The sequence below is a fragment of the Hyperolius riggenbachi genome, chromosome 11, assembly GCF_040937935.1.
Source record: "Hyperolius riggenbachi isolate aHypRig1 chromosome 11, aHypRig1.pri, whole genome shotgun sequence".
NCBI classification, from domain to species: domain Eukaryota; kingdom Metazoa; phylum Chordata; class Amphibia; order Anura; family Hyperoliidae; genus Hyperolius; species Hyperolius riggenbachi.
This window is the reverse complement of record NC_090656.1, coordinates 4,728,038-4,748,779: the sequence shown is the minus strand read 5'-3', so window position 1 is coordinate 4,748,779 and position 20,742 is coordinate 4,728,038. Positions and strand designations below refer to the sequence as shown.

The following is a 20,742-nucleotide window of genomic DNA, read 5'->3' as shown; positions in this document are numbered from 1 at the left end:
AAACATCCATTACCCACGAATAAACGTCCATTACCCACGTATAAACGTCCATTACCCACGTATAAACGTCCATTACCCACGTATACACATCCATTACCCACGTATAAACGTCCATTACCCACGTATACACGTTCATTGCCCACGTATACGCGTCCATTGTTTGTTTTAGCCGACGATAGTTCTTTTTTTGTGATAATAAAATGTGAATTACAGTTATAATGATGCTCAGTCAGTAATTTGGATGCCGTCAAAAGATGGAGCCAAAATGACTGTAAAAACTGCGTAATTCAGCTGCTAGCAATAACTGACAGACAAATTACATCTTACCCCACAACGGTCTGGCGGGGGAATAGTAATTCATTCTGCCAGGACTTTTGCAGGAGCAGGGTGAGCTGTTTTTTGGCTTCACCCTGCTCCCAAATTTCCCGGCACCGGTTTTGCATGTATGCCCTGGTAGTACTGTAATGTGAGCTTTTACTTAATGGGAAGGTCTGAGGAGCATAAAAATAAAAAAATCCACTTACCTGGGGCTTCCTCCAGCCCTTGGCAGTCACCCTGTGCCCTCGCTGCAGCTCCAGTGGCTCCAGGTCACCTCGCCAGGTCATCTTACTGCGCTCTGGCGTGCGGCTCACGGAGTCACACTGGACCTCGGGCCACTGGTGGGGAGCAGAGCTGCAGCAGGGCACAGGACGGCTGGCAGGGGCTGGAGGAAGCCCCAGGTAAGTGGATTTTTTTATTTTTATGCTACTCGGACATGTCCTTTAAAGATATGTAAGAGAGGAGAACCGAGACCCCGATATAGTGTAGTAGGTATTGGCAATTGGATATATGGAACAAGTATAGATTTATACTCACAAAGCAGGGTTACCTCCAGGCAACCACTGTATACGCAGGTGAGGAGATTGACCTGTCCCCACTCAGGAATAAGAAGTCGCTCTCTGTAGATAGGAAAAAAAGGGGGTAATACCCTTCCACCAGGGGTGGATATTAATGATAGCTTAATGTAGAAAAGAGGCGCCAAAAGGATAAAAACAGTTATTAAAAAGTTTAAAAGTGCTTAGGCGGCAGTCGTGGACTTCTCCTACAAGCAGACACAACAACTGTGTATTCAAGACAAGAAAAAAAAAATTATTGGTACATTCCAGGAGTTTAGCAACTCGTTTCACAGGCTCACACCTGCTTCATCAGGCAATAAGTTAATGGAGTACACAACAGTACATGGTCCGGGTTACACCGTCTGCTTGTAGGAGGTAAGTCCACCACTGCCTCCTAAGCACTTTTAAACTTTTTAATAACTTTTTTAATCCTTTTGGCGCCTCTGTTCTACATTACGTTATGGCCTTTAAATAGGCTCTGTAGTGACATATCGTGGAATGCAGTACATTATTCAGGATATCCACTTTTACCGTAATTTTAAAACTGGAGGACAAATCTTTCCCTAGTCTTAGTTCAGTCTCCAGTGATGCCTCCCCTGACCCCAGTATAGGGAGCCAGGTCTGCCCAGAGTGTATGCAGCGGATGTGCCTCTCCCTCCCTTTGTATGCAGACTTGCGAACGCAGCATAAAGGAAGTTAATCATCTGCTTCCAGCTCCGATCTCCCTTCAGGTGCATGTCCAGCTTCCTCTCTATGGCTACAGGGTGTCCCTCTTCATGTGACCCACCGGCACGTACTGGTGGCAGGTCACATGACAGCACTGTAGCAATGGAGAGGGGACTCTGGACCCGCGGCTGAAGGGTGAACGTTGGGGGAAGCTGACAGCAAGTAACTTCAGCTCTGCACAGAGAGGGAGGCTGAATGTGGCCCTGTATCAGTGGGCGGGGCATGGAGCATGGCCGTCCTTTGCCCATGGCTGCTCTAGTGTATCACTAGGTATCAGTGTTTATCCCTGGACTGATATCTGCACACATTATGAATCTGATAATATTCTTTATGCAAAGCTTTCTGTTGTTCTGCAGAACTGCCCCCCTGCTGGCCATTCCTCTGCAGTAACGCATGTCTCTCTTCTGTGGCAGATGTTGCTGGAGAATGTTCAGCTGGCGTCAGTGCTGGGCGAGAGTCTGGAGAACCGGGTGAGGAACGCTGCCCTCTACGAGATGGACAACTGCCTGGTGTGGTAAGTGACGTCACTCTGGTACTGCTTCAGGTACTCTATGGTAAGTGACGTCACTCTGGCACTGCTGCAGGTACTCTATGGTAAGTGACGTCACTCTGGTACTGCTTCAGGTACTCTATGGTAAGTGACGTCACTCTGGTACTGCTTCAGGTACTCTATGGTAAGTGACGTCACTCTGGCAGTGCTGCAGATACTCTATGGTAAGTGGAGTCACTCTGGCACTGCTGCAGGTACTCTATGGTAAGTGGCGTCACTCTGGCATGCTTCAGGTACTCTATGGTAAGTGGCGTCACTCTGGCTCTGCTGCAGGTACTCTATGGTAAGTGGCGTCACTCTGGCACTGCTGCAGGTACTCTATGGTAAGTGGCGTCACTCTGGCACTGCTGCAGGTACTCTATGGTAAGTGACGTCACTCTGGTACTGCTTCAGGTACTCTATGGTAAATGGCGTCACTCTGGCACTGCTGCAGGTACTCTATGGTAAGTGGCATCACTCTGGCACTGCTGTAGGTACTCTATGGTAAGTGGTGTCACTCTGGCACAGCTGCGGGTACTCTATGCTAAGTGTCGTCACTCTGGCACTGCTGCATGTACTCTATGGTAAGTGGTGTCACTCTGGCACAGCTGCGGGTACTCTATGCTAAGTGTCGTCACTCTGGCACTGCTGCAGGTACTCTATGGTAAGTGGCATCACTCTGGCACTGCTGCATGTACTCTATGGTAAGTGGCGTCACTCTGGCACTGCTGTAGGTACTCTATGGTAAGTGGTGTCACTCTGGCACAGCTGCGGGTACTCTATGCTAAGTGTCGTCACTCTGGCACTGCTGCAGGTACTCTATGGTAAGTGGCGTCACTCTGGCACTGCTGCGGGTACTCTATGGGAAGTGGCATCACTCTGGCAGTGCTGCAGGTACTCTATGGTAAGTGGTGTCACTCTGGCACAGCTGCGGGTACTCTATGCTAAGTGTCGTCACTCTGGCACTGCTGCATGTACTCTATGGTAAGTGGCGTCACTCTGGCACAGCTGCGGGTACTCTATGGTAAGTGGCGTCACTCTGGCACTGCTGCATGTACTCTATGGTAAGTGGCATCACTCTGGCACTGCTGCATGTACTCTATGGTAAGTGGCGTCACTCTGGCACTGCTGCGGGTACTCTATGGGAAGTGGCATCACTCTGGCACTGCTGCAGGTACTCTATGGTAAGTGGTGTCACTCTGGCACAGCTGCGGGTACTCTATGGTAAGTGGCATCACTCTGGCACTGCTGCATGTACTCTATGGTAAGTGGTGTCACTCCGGCACTGCTGCAGGTACTCTATGGTAAGTGGCATCACTCTGGCACTGCTGCATGTACTCTATGGTAAGTGGCGTCACTCTGGCACTGCTGCATGTACTCTTTGGTAAGTGGCGTCACTCTGGCACTGCTTCGGGTACTCTATGGTAAGTGGCACCACTCTGGCATGCTTCAGGTACTCTATGGAACATGGCGTCACTCTGGCATGCTGCAGGTACTCTATGGTAAGTGGCGTAATTTCTTCCAGAAATCAAAATGGCCACACTTCCTGTGTTGGGATGACAACAGGTGTTAGTTACACTGATTACTCAGGTTTAAAGAGGCCCTGTAGTGATACATAGCAGAATGCAGTAAATTATTTAGGATATCCAATTTTACTGTAATATATATATATATATATATGTAATGTACTGTATATATAATATACAGTGGGTTGCAAAAGTATTCAGCCCCCTTGAAGTTTTCCACATTTGTCATATTACTGCCACAAACATGAATCAATTTTATTGGAATTCCACATGAAAGACCAATACAAAGTGGTGTACACATGAGAAGTGGAACGAAAATCATACATGATTCCAAACATTTTTTACAAATAAATATCTGTAAAGTGGTGTGTGCATAATTATTCGCCCCCCTTTGATCTGAGTGCAGTCAGTTGCCTATAGACATTGCCTGATGAGTGCTAATGACTAAATAGAGTGCACCGGTGTGTAATCTAATGTCAGTACAAATACAGCTGCTCTGTGAGGGCCTCAGAGGTTGTCTAAGAGAATATTGGGAGCAACAACACTGTGAAAGTCCAAAGAACACACAAGACAGGTCAGGGATCAAGTTATTGAGAAATTTAAAGCAGGCTTAGGCTACAAAAAGATTTCCAAAGCCTTGAACATCCCATGGAGCACTGTTCAAGCGATCATTCAGAAATGGAAGGAGTATGGCACAACTGTAAACCTACCAGGACAAGGCCATCCACCTAAACTCACATGCCGAACAAGGAGAGCGCTGATCAGAAATGCAGTCAAGAGGCCCATGGTGACTCTGGACGAGCTGCAGACATCTACAGCTCAGGTGGGAGACTCCGTCCATAGGACAACTATTAGTCATGCACTGCACAAAGTTGGCCTTTATGGAAGAGTGGCAAGAAGAAAGCCATTGTTAACAGAAAGCATAAGAAGTCCCGTTTGCAGTTTGCCACAAGCCATGTGGGGGACACAGCAACCATGTGGAAGAAGATGCTCTGGTCAGATGAGACCAAAATGGAACTTTTTGGCCAAAATGCAAAACGCTGTGTGTGGCGGAAAACTAACACTGTACATCACTCTGAACACACCATCCCCACTGTCAAATATGGTGGTGGCAGCATCATGCTCGGAGGGTGCATCTCTTCAGCAGGGACAGGGAAGCTGGCCAGAGTTGATGGGAAGATGGATGGAGCCAATTACAGGGCAATCTTGGAAGAAAACCTCTTGGAGACGGCAAAAGACTTGAGACTGGGGCGGAGGTTCACCTTCCAGCAGGACAATGACCCTAAACATAAAGCCAGGGCAACAATGGAATGGTTTAAAACAAAACATATCCATGTGTTAGAATGGCCCAGTCAAAGTCCAGATCTAAATCCAATCGAGAATCTGTGGCAAGATCTGAAAACTGCTGTTCACAAACGCTGTCCATCTAATCTGACTGAGCTGGAGCTGTTTTGCAAAGAAGAATGGGCAAGGATTTCAGTCTCTAGATGTGCAAAGCTGATAGAGACATACCCTAAAAGACTGGCAGCTGTAATTGCAGCAAAAGGTGGTTCTACAAAGTATTGACTCGGGGGCTGAATAATTTAAGCTCTCTGGGGAAAAAAAACACGTGCAAATTGCTGCCAACAGAATCACAATAACGTCACCTCCTAAATGTTTACCCGAAGCCACATTTCACAAAGATGAGGCTATAGTTTTGCTTCCGTCTTGCTTCAATCCATTAAATGATGGTGATGCTAAACTCATGTAAAGCCATGTGTTTTACAATAGTTACAAGGAATTATGGCTCAAAATGCCTCAAAAATACCCCCTTCATAAAACTGGTTACTATAAAAGCATAGGAAGTCTTATGGCCCATACTCACGGGCTACAAATGTCGCCCGTGAGTATGCGCCGTCGCACGGGCGCGCACCCCGAACCGTTGCTCGTCGCTGATGTCGCCGGGCGATTGGCGCGGTCAATCGCCTGGCGACAGTCGACGCCGCAACTGTCGCTAGTCCGCGTAAGTACGCGGACTAGCGACAGCAACCTCCATTGAAGTATACGGAGGTTCCGGCGGGGGGAGAAGGAACGTCGGCGACAGCTTCCGTCGCGCCGCTGGTCCCTCTTCCGCGTGTGTACGCGGAGGGACCTGGCGAGGAGCTGTCGCCGGCCTGTCGCCCACACGCTCACGTGTGCTGGCGACAGGCCCTAGAAGTTGCCCGTGAGTATGGGCCATTAGGAAAGGCTCCTCCAGCAGGGACGGATCTAGGGGGGGGTAGGGCAGCGGGTATCTTGCCCCAGGCGCAGTTTGTTGAATTCTTAAAAAGGCGGCAAAATTTGGATGGGGAGTGGCAGTTTAGGCGCCAGGAATTTCTACACAGCGACACAGATTTATGCCTCAGAGCAAACATTGCCTTGATAAAGGGGCCTTACGTGGCTCCAAAACATTGGCCATATGCTTTTACATAGAACCAATAAAGATTTACTTTGGCTGTACCAGTTCTTCTTTCTATTGAATACTGCACAGAGGACGTCATCCCTCTTTTCCAGCTGTTGCACTCGCCTTAAAGTGAACCTCCGGACTAAAAATCTACTCAGCAGCACTGAAAAGGCTTGGTGTTTCTTTAACAGTTTCACAACATCAGAACTGTTTTTCTTACCCAAGCCTCATTTTTAGCTGCACAGGAGCTAAGCTCCGCCCCATCAAAGAAATCTGCCCGGGCTTTTTCCCCCTGATGCTGTGCAAAGCATGATGGGATTTCTGTTGTTGTTCTCGTTGCCTAGCGCGCACAGCTGGGAGGGGTGATAAGGACACAGGGCAGTTGGAACTGTGTCTCATGCTCCGTCACCTCCTTTCAACCAAAAAGATGGCTGCCTCCATGAAATCATAAACCTTTTCCTGTTCTTTTAAAACAGGGTGGGTAAGATATTATATTACTTATCTATTTTAATTAGCATAACTAATGTAACTTAATGGCAGTATGTTTGTTTAGGCTGAAGTTCCTCTTTAAGGACTACATGTTTGATCCTTTCGTGTGTGCGAGACAATATTACAAATTGTGATGTTTCTTCTGCAGGTTGCGGGAGGCTCTGGTGAAGTATGGAATAGAACACATGAAGGATCACAGCTATCCAACATATTACATTCCCTACCTGCTGGCTATTATAAATGCATGCTCCGCTCTCAGGTAAAGAATTATAAGTATTAAAGAGGAACTGCTACAACTTTTAGTAGAATGCAGCAAATTATCCAGGATATCCACTTTTACATTAAACCAGAGCCTGGATCATCCACAAGGCAAACCTAGGCAGCTGCCCAGGGCCTGGAGAGAGTCTAGGAGCCTGCTGGATTCTACTCCCCACCAAATCTAACTAAAAAAAGCAAGGTGACAGTCAGTGGTGGGCAAAAACTGCTATCTTGCCTAGGACCTCACATCATCTTAAGCCATTCCTGCGCTAAATATCCTGAATTCCGCATCAGAAGCACTTCTTATAGCTATATAACAGTATATCAAGATGTAGCCCAGCCCTCCCACTGAGGCTTATCCTAGGCTGTTTATTATGGGGAAGTCTCCCCCCACTTCAGAGCATTCTGGGAGACAAGCTATGTTTTTGTACTGGCTTTAGAACTCTCAGTAACAAATCTTCCGCAGAGATCTTCTGCCAGTACTAAAGATATCGCTGCCCGTGATACATTTTAGAAAGTCAATCAGATTAGATTTTACAATGGGCAAACACTGACTAAATAATTTATAAATGAATACTGTAAAACAATAAGCAATGTTATTCATTAGGATTTTTTTGGGGGTTACAGTTCTAGCCGCTGTGCCACGCCCAGTGTTGTGGTCAGACGGAGATAGCTCCATTGATGTCAGATGACATAAATGTTGCATCCTAACAGACATACCCTGTTTACCCGAAATTAAGACATCCCCCGAAAATAAGCCCTAGCTCGAATTATAAGCCCTACCCTGAAAGCATGCCCTAGTGGCAGTAAGGGGTAAAAGTATGGCAGCTTGTGTTATTACTGGAGCCGATGGTCTTGCGGGTGGGACCATGGCTCCGTCACTAGTCCAATCACTGCAATTGCTGCTACTCAGCGAGTACAGTGATTGGCCTCTAATAGAGCTATGGTCCTGCCCGCAGACACAGCAGAATGGAGCTGGGGGAAGAAGAAGATGCAGGGGGACATCGGAGGACACAGGGGACAGCGCACCATCAGGCTGGGGGTAAGAGGAGGATTCAGGCAGACAGCAAAAGACTCAGCAGAGGGCATAGGGGGACACAGGACACCGGAGTACAGGGGATAGAGGAGGACACAAAACAGAGGGAGACTCCAGGAGGACAATAAAATACAGGGGCACACAAGAGATGGATCCAGCAGAGGAAGTGGCGGCACAGTGGGGAAGGCAGGTGGACACACAGCACAGGAACTTGTGTGTACATAGAAATATAAGACCTCCCCTGAACATAAGCCCTAGCACATCTTTTGGTAAAAAAATAATATAAGACACTGTCTTATTTTGGAGGGAACACGGTATCAAGGCACATACACAATACAGTACCGAGCATCACATCATGATTGATAACCTTCCCTTGTTACCCTGACTCCAGCTTTAATTATAGGAAGATTATGGTGAACTGCATTCCTGGTTCCTGTCATGTCAGCGGTGCAGTACCATTGCATCATCCATAGGGGGCAGCTGTGATGATGTGACCATGTTATGCTTGCACCAGCTCTTCAAACTTTCTTTCCCAGCAACAGTTCATTGGTTCTTCACACTTGCAGTCATCCTCAGACAGATTCACGCTATGTTTAAACTGTTAGGTTGCCCAAATATTATTCCGTTTTGTGAGCCGATCCGATCGACATTTCGATCCGATCAGAGAATCAATACCACAACTTGGCCCCCCGGATCGATCTTTCAATCAGTTTCTGTCCAAAATCGGTTGAAAGGATTGATCAGGGATGCTGGAAAATCTCGGTCACAAGGGCTCAATCAGGCGCGCGACGGTAATGGCGTTTGATCTGCCTTGACTGATGGACCCCCGGGTAATGACCCCCATGTGTATTTGTATACCCCCTGTGGCCGTGTGCAGTGCTGAAGGCTCACCTTTCATGGCGCTTTAAATCCCAGAGGCACAGCGAGCACCTGTGACACCCACACGTGTATTGCTGTCACTGAATGTTCCAGTATCACATGGTATTATAGGTGCTCCCGGTGACACCGGACACGCCGGAGGAGGGCAGTATCCACTGAAGCATGACAGGTGAGCCTCCAACACTTAAAGGACAACTAAAGTGAGAAGTATATGGAGGCTGCCATATTTATTTCCTTTTAAACAATACCAGTTGCCTGGCAACCCTGCTGATCTATTTGCAAGGATACAGAGGCGCCAGTAGGATAAAACGAGATAAAAGGTTTAAAACGGTTTAGGTGGCGGTGGTGGACCGTCCACACACAAACAGACCAAAATAGCTGTTGATTGTAGAAAAAATAATGTATTCACATACTCCTATATAAAAGTGCAACGCGTTTCACGGGCAAACATCCCGCTTCATCAGGCAATAAACGAACAGAGTATCTCACAGCTCTGAGTCTATGGATAGCTTGGCACCTCTGTGACAGAGGTGCCCGTGAAACGCGTTGCACTTTTATATAGGAGTATGTGAATAAATTATTTTTTCTACAATCAACAGCTATTTTGGTCTGTTTGTGTGTGGACGGTCCACCACCGCCACCTAAACCGTTTTAAACCTTTTATCTCGTTTTATCCTACTGGCGCCTCTGTATCCTTGCATATTAAGTTGTCCACCCTTGGTGGAAGGGTGATATACCCTCCTTTCTTCTATCTACAGAGAGCGACATCTTAGTCCTGAGTGAGGTCAGGCCTAATCTACCCACCTGCGTATACAGTGGTTGCCTTAGAGCAACCCAGGTTTGTAAGTATAATACTTACGTTTTACGTTTTCTCTATTTTCACAACATACTACACTATATTGGGCTCTCGGTCTCCCTTTTCTCTGCTGATCTATTTGGCTGCAGTAGTGTCTGAGTCTCACCAGAAACGAGCATGCAGCTAGTCTTGTCAGATCTGACAATAATGTCAGAAACGCCTGATCTGCTGCATGCTTGTTCAGGGGCTATGGCTAAAAGTAGGCAGTGTTAGCAGGATAGCCAGGCAACTAGTATTACTTAGAAGGAAATAAACATGGCAGCCTCCATATCCCTCTTGCTTCATTTGTCCTTTAAACACTGCAGGTGTGCAGTGTATGGCCAGGCTATAGATCCCTCTCTGATCAGATTTGATCAGAGAGGGATCTATGTAATGACCGATCTGGTGGAAGATCGAGCAATGTGTGGCCTCCGTTAGAGTACTTGTTCTTTAGTGTGCTTAAAGGATACCACAACTGACATGTGGCATAATGAGATAGACATGGGTATGTACAGTGCCTAGCACACAAATAACTAGGCTGTGTTCCTTTTTTTCTTTCTCTGCCTGAAAGAGTTAAATATCAGGTATGTAAGTGGCTGACTCAGTCCTGACTCAGACAGGAAGTGACTACAGTGTGACCTTCACTGATAATAAATTCCAACTATAAAACACTTTCCTAGAAGAAAATGGCTTCTGAGAGCAAGAAAGAGATAAAAAAGGGGGAAATTCTTATCAGTGAGGGCCACACTGTAGTCACTTCCTGTCTAAGTCAGGACTGAGTCAGCCACTTACATACCTGATATTTAACTCTTTCAGGCAGAGAAAGAAAAAAAGGAACACAGCATAGTTATTAGTGTGCTTGGCACTGTACATACCCATGTTTATCTCATCATGTCACATGTCACCTCGGGTAACCTTTAAATCATCTTAAAATCAGACTCCATATGATATGGCATCCTTGCCCCATTTTATAGTCCTGCCATGGCTGGCTATAGAGAGATTTTGGGGTGAGGGAAGTGTCACAGTACAGGGTTTACTGGAAAGTGTTGGGAATACTATGAAGAGCGCTAGGAGACAAGTATGGGAGGCACAAAGAAAGATTTCCCACATGGGGGCGCTAGAACTTCAGCAGACTGTTGGCCATGCCTATCGAACGGGCACATTTTCTACACAGATTCCGATCCTAAACCCTGTCCCGGTTTTGCTTGTATGTTTATTATTGATACTCACCCGCAGGGCCGGGCCGAGGCATAGGCTGGAGAGGCTCCAGCCTCAGGGCGCAGTGTAGGAGGGGGCGCAGAATTCATTCAGCTGTCATTCCTAATTGTGTTTGAAGCAGAAAGAAATAGGAAAAGGGGATACATGACAGTGGCTGCAAGCCAGATAACTAGAGATTAAGGTGTTGGGGGGGATGGGGGCCCTGTGGCACCTCTTAGTGTAATAGCAATCAGTGTGTGACGGCTGGGGTGGGAGGGATGGGGGAGGGGCCTCTTAGTGTAATAGCAATCAGTGTGTGACGGCTGGGGTGGGAGGGATGGAGGAGGGGCCTCTTAGTGTAATAGCAATCAGTGTGTGACGGCTGGGGTGGGAGGGATGGGGGAGGAGCCTCTTAGTGTAATAGCAATCAGTGTGTGACGGCTGGGGTGGGAGGGATGGGGAGGGGCCTCTTAGTGTAATAGCAATCAGTGTGTGACGGCTGGGGTGGGAGGGATGGAGGAGGGGCCTCTTAGTCTAATAGCAATCAGTGTGTGACGGCTGGGGTGGGAGGGATGGAGGAGGGGCCTCTTAGTGTAATAGCAATCAGTGTGTGACGGCTGGGGTGGGAGGGATAGGGAGGGGCCTCTTAGTGTAACAGCAATCAGTGTGTGACAGCTGGGGTGGGAGGGATGGGGGAGGGGCCTCTTAGAGTAATAGCAATCAGTGTGTGACGGCTGGGGTGGGAGGGATGGAGGAGAGGCCTCTTAGTGTAATAGCAATCAGTGTGTGACGGCTGGGGTGGGAGGGATGGAGGAGGAGCCTCTAAGTGTAATAGCAATCAGTGTGTGATGGCTGGGGTGGGAGGGATGGAGGAGGGGCCTCTTAGTGTAATAGCAATCAGTGTGTGGTGGCTGGAGTGGGAGGGTTGGAGGGGCCTCTTAGTGTAATAGCAATCAGTGTGTGATGGCTGGGGTGGGAGGGATGGGGGAGGGGCCTCTTAGTCTAATAGCAATCAGTGTGTGACAGCTGGGGTGGGAGGGATGGGGGAGGGGCCTCTTAGTGTAATAGTAATCAGTGTGTGACGGCTGGGGTGGGAGGGATGGAGGGGCGCACTTTGGTGTCTCAGCCTTGGGTGCTGGAGGACCTTGTCCTGGCTCTGCTCACCCCACCTCTCATTCCTCTCTTGCAGTTCATCTATTGCACAGCTGCAGCCGGAGGAGACGCCCGCTCCCGGGTTCAGGAAGGCTGTTCCCTGTCTGCAGGTTTCCCTGGACAAGACGCAGAAAAAGGCCTGTCACCTTCTCCTGGATGAGCTGCAGACTGATATCCAGGTACCAAAATACAGAACCAGGAGATGACTCCCCAGAGTATCCCCACTCCCCCCTGACAGTATGCAAATAAATGTTGCACAAAATGATCATTCATGAGCGATTTGGGTGAAAGTTTACCCCAGTCCATGGTGGGCCCAGTACTGAGCAGACCATCCTGCCTTATGGAGAGGGGAGGGGGAATGAGGAGGAGATGTTCTGTAGCTCACAGCAGGAATTACAATAGCTGTTGGCTGACCGAAGCCCGCAATGGTGTGTGTGTGCGTGTGTGTGCGTGCGTGTGTGCGCGTGTGTGCATGTGTGTACGCACGTGCACACCTATGTAAATTATCAGTGATGCAGCAACTGCTGCAATACAGGGCAGCACACCACAGAGTTGAATGTGTACAGAGTGCAGGGGTGTCAAACTCAAATACAAAGTGGGCCAAGATTGAACACTGGGAGTTAGTCGTGGGCCAACCTTAATGTCTACTGGCCATCTTCATCCCTTAAGGTCAACATCTTCAAGGAGTTTGTATGCTCTCCCCGTGTCTGCGTGGGTTTCCTCCGGGCACTCCGGTTTCCTCTCACATCCCAAAAACATACAGATAAGTTAATTGGCTTCCCCCTAAATTGGCCCTAGACTACAATAAATACACTACACAATACATACATAGACATCTGACTACGGTAGGGATTAGATTGTGAGCTCCTCTGAGGGACAGTTGGTGACAAGGCAATATACTCTGTACAGCGCTGCGGAAGATGTCGGCGCTATATAAATACATAATAATAATAATGAAGTTCCCTGATGTCTAATGGCTCCCTACAACCTCTATAAGTTCCCCAATGTCTAGTGATCCTCCTCTCTCCCCTATACAGTTCCCTGGTGTCTAGAGGCCTCCTGCCTCCCCTATACAGTTCCCTGGTGTTTAGGGAAAGCTTCTCTGGCAGTCTAGGGCTTCACCTCCACTATAGCTTCCCTGGTGGTCTAGAGTGGGCCAAAAAATGACGCAGAGTGGGGAAACCACTTGGGGGTCACATTTAATGGCTCTGAGGGCTAGATTTGGCCTGCGGGCCGGAGTTCGACATGTAAGATATTAGTGCAATCTTGATGTACTGTAAACCATAGTGAAACTGTGTTCGTTGAGCAACTGCAAGGTCAGATTGCTTGTGTGGAGATGTATCAATCAATAGAAAGTAAAATCTTATTGCGATTAACATTTATACCTTCAGAACACAAAGGGGTATCCTTGCTTGAAGCAGGTACAAAGGGCAACGGAGGCATGCTGTTAAAAACCGCGCCGCCATAGTCAGCAATGTGAAAAGCCATGAATAGCCTCTATAAACAGTAATTTGGGCACCCAGAGGTACCCGATAAAATAGGGGGCGTTAGCCACTTACAGCTGCTATTTACCACTTATAACCAATATTTAGCTGTTTATAGCCGCTGATTACAATGTTACAATGTTAAAAGTCCTGCAGCAAAAATATTGGGGGTTAGGAGGCAGGGGTCTTTAGTGTTAGGTGTGTGTGTGTTGGGGGGTCCTTAGGGGTTAAGGTTAGGCACAGAGAAGAGGGGGGGGGGTTAAGGTTAGGCACCACAATGGGGGTGTTAGGGTGAGGGAGGGTTCTGTGTGAGAGTAGAGTTAAGTTAGGTCATAGTAAAATACTGTTAAAGATTACCGATATCTTACTATTGTAATTAAGTAGTAGAATATCTGTAATGGTACCAACCCCGTGCCACTAAAATATGGTTTTCCCTGGTGCTTGGTACTATTCCCTTTGCTGTTCACAATATACATGCTGAACTTGTAAAAAAAAGTCCAAAAACACGGTCTGACATACCACCGCTATGCTGATGACACCCAGCTATGTTTGTCATTCAATCCCAGAATCTAATAACTTGGTCGCCTCTGGCCTGGATTTGTGGCAAGGACACATAGGCCAGCAGTGCCTAGGGTGGCAGGATAGAAAGGGCGGCCGGCACTCAGGCAATTAATAGCCGGCCACCAACAGCACACTGACCCGGTCTGCAGCCACCCCGCTCTTTGTGCATGGCAGTGACATGTAAGGACTGTGCATGAAAGCGACTTTTCACACGACATGTGTGCATCCTCTGAAACAATGTCGTTTGAATGACATTGTACACACCTGGCCGACTCCACGATATCTGCCAACCAGTCATGTGAATTGATCTACCAGTTGGAACGGGCATGATGTGCAATATCGGTCTTGTATCGTTTGATTGCGTCTGGCTATATTTTTTACACGATTGTCTTCCGATAAGGTAGTTCGTCTGACGTTTCAAATTACCTTTTACTGTGTGTACAAGACTTTAGTCAGAATGTGTCTAGAGATACCCATTAACGCGTTGGCAGCTTCAAGGGAATTATGTCTTTGAGATAAGTGCACTTCTTTTGACCTCAGAACTCGTAGTGTAAATTCTTGGAATGCTTTGATGTCTCTCTGCTAGCAAAGAATGTAGAAACTGAAAGCAGAAGTCCTCTGTTATTGTCGCACACTGCCCCCTAGTGACACGTGGCCAGAAGTACACATTGCTGCAGTACTAATTAGTATCAAGGAAATGTAACAAATAAGAAATGAAAAAAAAAATGCTAAAATAAATTGGCCTGGAGCACTAGCGAGCCTGTAAATAAATGGACTGCTAAACGATTAAAAAGCATTTCCTGCACCAACTTCTCAATCAATGAAAAGCAGAAATGTTGTTGTTCAGTTTTCAGCCCTATGGGATTTTCTTTTTGTATCTCAGTAATCCCCCCTCCTCTCTCTGCTTCCAGCCGCTCTTTCAAGTTATTGCCTCCCGGCCCTGGCTGTCCAGCTCAGACACTGTGCGGATAATCTGTGAGAAGATGGAAAACTTTGGCCATTACCTGCGTCAAATTCGCCCTCCAGTGAACGAGGTGAGAGCCATAGCAGACTCAACGTTTATTGGGCCAAGTAAGTTTAGACTTACAGGAATTTGTGCAGCTGTGACCAGGCAGGGGCTCTGATTGTGTCATATAACACAAGGGACCAGGGCCCATATGCAATGAACTATTTCTCCTGTGTTTTCTCCTGGGTGATATTTTTAAACCTGCCAATAAAATGCCCTTTAAGCCACCAGCAAGCAAAAAAAAAAAAAATACTCAAAATAATTTTAACAGAACTTTTTCACCTACATTTTGGTACTTTTTCAATTGCAGAGCGCTGAAAAGTTATTTAAAATAGAAGATGAAAAATGATCTCCTAGGACTGTGATCTGCAAACCTGGTTCTCTAGCTGTTAAGGAACTACAAGTCCCACAATGCATTTGCCTTTATGAATCATAACGGTGGCTGTAAGACTCCTGCAATGCATTGTGGGATTTGTAGTTCCTTAAAGCCAATGGTTACCAAATTAAAAATAAAAAAGTCAGATACTCACCTAATTATTATTATTATTATTATTATTTTTTATTTATATAGCGCCAACATCTTCCGTAGCGCTGTACATAGTACACACAAATAATGGGGAACAAATATACATAAGAAATACAAGACACTGTACAGTCATGACATTGAATAGAATAAATACAGATACATACATAGTTGATATGTAGTTGGTACATGTACATATGGTAAAATTACAGCAGTATGAGAAACACTAGGAGGAGGTCCCTGCCCTTGTGGGCTTACAATCTAGAGGGTAGTGGGGAGGAAACACTAGGAGGAGGTCCCTGCCCTTGCGGGCTTACAATCTAGAGGGTAGTGAGGAGGAAACACTAGGAGGAGGTCCCTGCCCTTGCGGGCTTACAATCTAGAGGGTAGTGGGGAGGAAAAAAAAGGGGAAGGAAACACAAGGATTAGTGGGTGAGCCAGTGTGCCTTCAGTGCTGCCTATAGCAAATTATAGGCTTGTCTGAACAGGTGTGTTTTCAGAGTACGTTTGAAGGTTTCCAGACTCGTGGCATGACGAACCGGCTGAGGGAGAGAGTTCCAAAGGAGAGGGACCGCCCGTGAGAAGTCTTGGATGTGAGAGTGAGAGGAGGTGACTAGGCTGGAGGACAAAAGGGTCTCCTGTGAGGAACGGAGGGTCTGGGCGGGGAGGTATCTGGAGATTAAAGAGGAAATGTATGGAGGTGATAGCTTGTGGAGAGCTTTGTATGCAAGTGTGAGAAGTTTAAACTGGATCCTTTGGGCAACTGGTAACCAGTGGAGGGATTGGCAGAGAGGGGCTGCCTCAGAGGATCTAGAAGAGAAGGAGAGGGAAGGCTCGGTCCTGCGCTGGCTCCCCCGTACGCGTCCGCCGCCGCAGGGACTTTGGAGGTCTTCGGGAGCACTCGGGCTTCCGAAGACGGGCCGCTCCATACTACGCACGCGCGAGTGCGTCATAGAGGGCGCTCGCGCATGCGTAGTATGGAGCGGCCGCGTCATCGGGAGCCCTAGTGCTCCCGAAGGCTTTTGAAACCTCTCTTCGGCGGCGGAAGTGGCAGTATTTGACCGAACTGGTCGAATACTGCTACGGGGGATCCTGCGCGGGACCGGGCACCGGGAGAGGAGAGGGAAGGCTCATTAGGACCGAGCCTTCCCTCTCCTTAGGTGAGTATCTGACTTTTTTATTTTTAAATTGGTAGACATTCACTTTAACAGCTGGAGAGCCAAGTTTGCATATCATTGTTCTAGGAGAAAACTCATGAGAAAAGTTAATTGCATATGGGCCCATTTCTCTTTACTTTTCTCCTAGGTGATAATTTACATCTTGTCAATTAATTGCTTTCTAAGCAGGGCTGTGGAGTCAGAGAATTTTTGGGTACCCGGATTCAGGGTCGTTGGATTCAGAAAGTGAGGAGTCGGAGTTGGAGTCAGTTGATTTTTGTACCTACTCCATAGCCCTGCAGGGGGTTGTGGAGTCCGAGCAATTTTGGGTACCTGGAGTCGGAGTCGGTGGTTTCATAAACTGAGGAGTTGGATGATTTTTGTACTGACTGCACATCCCTGGTTTTAAACTACCAGGATTAAAATCCAAAAAGATAGATGGAAAACTGGGGGTAAAACAGTAAGTAAAAAACATATCCAGAGGCTCCAGGGCAGAGCCGGGCCATCCACAAGGCACACTCCAGGTGGCGCTGTAACTCTGTAGTGAGATCAGTGATGGTGATATCACCAGAGTGATTCAGAGCCTCGGAGGACAGGAAGGAGAACGGCTACCGATGTCTGGATCCCCCAGGAGGTGAGTAAAAACGCCCGCTGTGCGCAATATTCTTCATAGAGCTCCCGGCGACTAGCCCTAGAGTAGCTCGGGCTTACCACCAGGGAGGTTAAGGAGATATTAGGCCCTAGGCAAGTATCAACTTTGGTCCCCTTCTTGATGGCCAGCTGGATTTTTTGGCAAGATTTTTTGGGGGCTAGCATAAACTGAGCCCCTAGACTCTCTCCAGGCCCCAGGCACATGCCTAAATTGCCTTGTGGATGATCCGGCTCTGCCCTGCAGCCTCTAGATATGTTATTTACTTACTGCTTTACCCCCAGTTTTCCACCGATCTTTCAGATTTTAAACTCATAAGAACCTCCGCTGATTCCTGCAGCTGGTGCTACGCAGCTCTCAGTATTAGTGTTGTTTATCTCTACATTATACCGTCTGTGTTCTTCATTATTCAGCATTATGAGTAAAGAAGGCACTATGTACATTCATCTAATACATTTTCCCATCTTGCAGTACCTGCTGGCCCACACAGAGAGGATGATAGCCATAGAATATGTGAAAACTTTGTTACACAGCAAACTGGTGTGCAAGAACTGCGCGGAGAGGCTTCAGCTGTCCCAGAGGATGTCCATGGATGCCGAGGAGCTGAACGCTGCCTTCCTCAGACTGGTGAGGAAGGCTGCGCCTGAGGGGCCAATGAGAGAGTCAGAGGAGCGTAGTTGTGTGCTGTATAACCAGGGTTGGGCCGAGGCGAGAGAGGCTCCAGCCTCATGGCGCAGTGAAGGAGGGGGCGCAGGGCCGGGCCAAGGCAGAGGCGAGAGAGGCTCCAGCCTCAGGGCGCAGTGTAGGACAGGGCACAGGGCGGAGCCAAGGCAGAGGCGAGAGAGGCTCCAGCCTAAGGGCGCAGTGTAGGAGGGGCGCACAACTCACACAGCTATCATTCCCCCATTGTGTATGAGGCAGAGAGAAATAAGAAAAGGGGATACATGGCAGTGACTGCAAGCCAGATAACTAGAGATTAAGGTGTTGGGGGCCCTGGGGAGCCTCTTAGTCTAGCTCAACACACACCATACAATCTTGGTTGTACAGATTTACCAAATCTATGTAGTATAAGGGCCAACAGATTGAAAATATCTAGTATGATTGATTAGATAAGCTCTTATACTACATGAAAGTGGTAAGATTGAACAACTAAGATTGTATGGTGTGTGTTGAGCCTAATAGATATCAGTGTGTGACGGTTGGGGTGGGAGGGATGGGGGGGGGGGGGGCGCACTTTGGTGTCTCAGCCTTGGGTGCTGGAGGACCTTGTCCCGACTCTGTGTATATCAGAGTGTGGATGGTAGAGTATGGAGATTGGATGTAGATACTGTATATGGAAATGGCATGTGGGCGCAGGGTGGAGTATGGAGATTGGTTGTAGACAATCTATATATGGAGTATGGAGATGGGATATGAGGCTGATCACACTATAAGCAGTGACTGGTGCATAAGCAGGAACGGCTGAAGCTCTAGGCTGGTAGTTCTGAATAAAATGCAACAGTTGCCCAGTTGGTTCAGTTTCCATATTTCATCCATACAGGGCCTGGAGGAGCCTCCCCTCTGCGTCCCTCTAATCCTTGCCCTCCAGGAACTCTTCGCTCTGAAGGATCCATCTTTGCTGAGTCTAGAAGTATCTGGGCTTATGACTGCTTTTCCTGACATCAGGTAACTGAGAAGAACATCTCTCTCTCTCTTTCACTCCTCCAGCCAGCAGGGGGAGCTGAGTAGACCCGAATCACAATGAGGCTTGCAGTTGTGCTTTTTTATTTCTTCAGTTATAGTGAACCCAAGGTGAAAATAAATTGATGAGATAAACAATTGTATGTATCCTCCTACTCCTAAAATGACCTTTTTTTAGATATTCCAGATATTCCCTGGTTTTATTTAATGTTTTCTTATTTTATATTTAAGCATTTACAAAGTAGATTGAATGTTTTCTTGTCTCTGCTCAATGGCAGTTTTCCCAGAGTTAAGATACAAACATTTGACCTTTTTCTATCTCTTGCCTGCCCTCAGTAGTTGAATACCGTCAGGAAAACTATAATTTGCTTATCAGTGAGGTTACTATATTCCTGGCAAGGTACTGACAAGACAGAAGCTGTCACTTGCATGCCTGAAAACTAAGTCTCTCAGGCAGCAAAATAAATTTTAAAAAAATCGAACAGCCTGGTTATTGATATGTTTTCACTGAAATACACGTTTATCTTATGATGTCACATGTTGCCTCCGGTACAATTTAAAGATAACCTTAAAGGGGAACTTCAGCCTAAACAAACATACTGTCCTTAAGTTACATTAGTTATGTTAATTAAAATAGGTAGGTAGTATAATCTCTTACCCACCCCATTTTTAAAGGCAAAGGTTTGTAATTTCATGTGGGCGTCCATCTTTTTTGTTAAAAGGAGGTGACAGGGAGCTTGAGACTGTCCTGTGTCCTGATCACCCCTCCCAGCTGCGTGTGCTAGGCTTCAAATCTCAAATTCAAAAGAGAAAAAACATTTGCGCCAAAACAGCAGAACGAGAACAACAACATCAGAAATCCCATCATGCTTTGCACAGCATCAGGGGAAAAATGCCCAGGCAGATTTCTTTGATGGGGCGGAGCTTAGCTTCTGTGCAGCTAAAAATGAGACTTGGGTAAGAAAAACAAAGTTCTGATGCTGTGAAACTATTAAAGAAACACCAAGCCTTTTCAGTTCTGCTGAGTAGATTTTTAGTGTAGAGGTTCACTTTAACTGAGGGGGAAAAAACCAAAGTTAGTACCTGCTAACGTTGTTTTGAACAATCCTTCAGGGCAAAGGTGAGACGTCGCTCCTCCCAGGAACAGGAACAGACAGCACTTCCCCTATAAAAAAGTCACATGGTTAGTCCACCCTCAGTGCGTTTAGCTAAGTACCGGACAGGTGAACATTCCACTAACCCATAACCGTGCAACTATCAGACACAGACAATTAACACCCGGGTGGGATCGTTGCCCTGAAGGATTGTTCAAAACAACGTTAGCAGGTACTAACTTTGGTTTTTTCCTACAATCCTTCAGGGCAAAGGTGAGACGATTAACAAGTAATACAACCTCAGGGTGGGACCACTGCTTGGAGAACCTTTCTACCAAATGCTTGGCCGTGTGCAGACATTGCATCAATTCTGTAATGACGGATGAACGTATAAAAGCTTGACCACGTTGCTGCTTTACATATTTGCTCAGGCGAAGCCCCTGCATTATTAGCCCAAGAAGCTGCCATAGCTCTAGTAGAGTGAGCTTTAAATGAGGCAGGAGCCTCACTTCCATAACTCTGTAAGCTTCTATAATAGCTAACTTAATCCAATTAGCTATAGTAGATTTAGAAGCTCTCTGTCCTACAGTTTTCTCTGAAAATAAATAAGGAATCTATCTTCCTGATTTCTGAAATTCTACTCGGGTATTCCAGAACACATCTT

At 47.0% G+C, this 20,742-nt stretch overlaps 1 protein-coding gene across 1 annotated transcript in view; it reads left to right on the top strand.

Moving 5' to 3' along the window:
- Positions 1-20,742, top strand: part of EXOC3L1 (exocyst complex component 3 like 1) — a 70,309-nt gene that overhangs the window by 36,711 nt on the left and 12,856 nt on the right. Inside the window, exons 7-12 of the mRNA XM_068261074.1 lie at positions 2,015-2,115; positions 6,716-6,826; positions 11,962-12,103; positions 14,881-15,003; positions 17,776-17,931; positions 18,845-18,969. Of these exons, the coding sequence (XP_068117175.1) occupies positions 2,015-2,115; positions 6,716-6,826; positions 11,962-12,103; positions 14,881-15,003; positions 17,776-17,931; positions 18,845-18,969 (758 nt within the window). The remainder of the gene's footprint in view (positions 1-2,014; positions 2,116-6,715; positions 6,827-11,961; positions 12,104-14,880; positions 15,004-17,775; positions 17,932-18,844; positions 18,970-20,742) is intronic.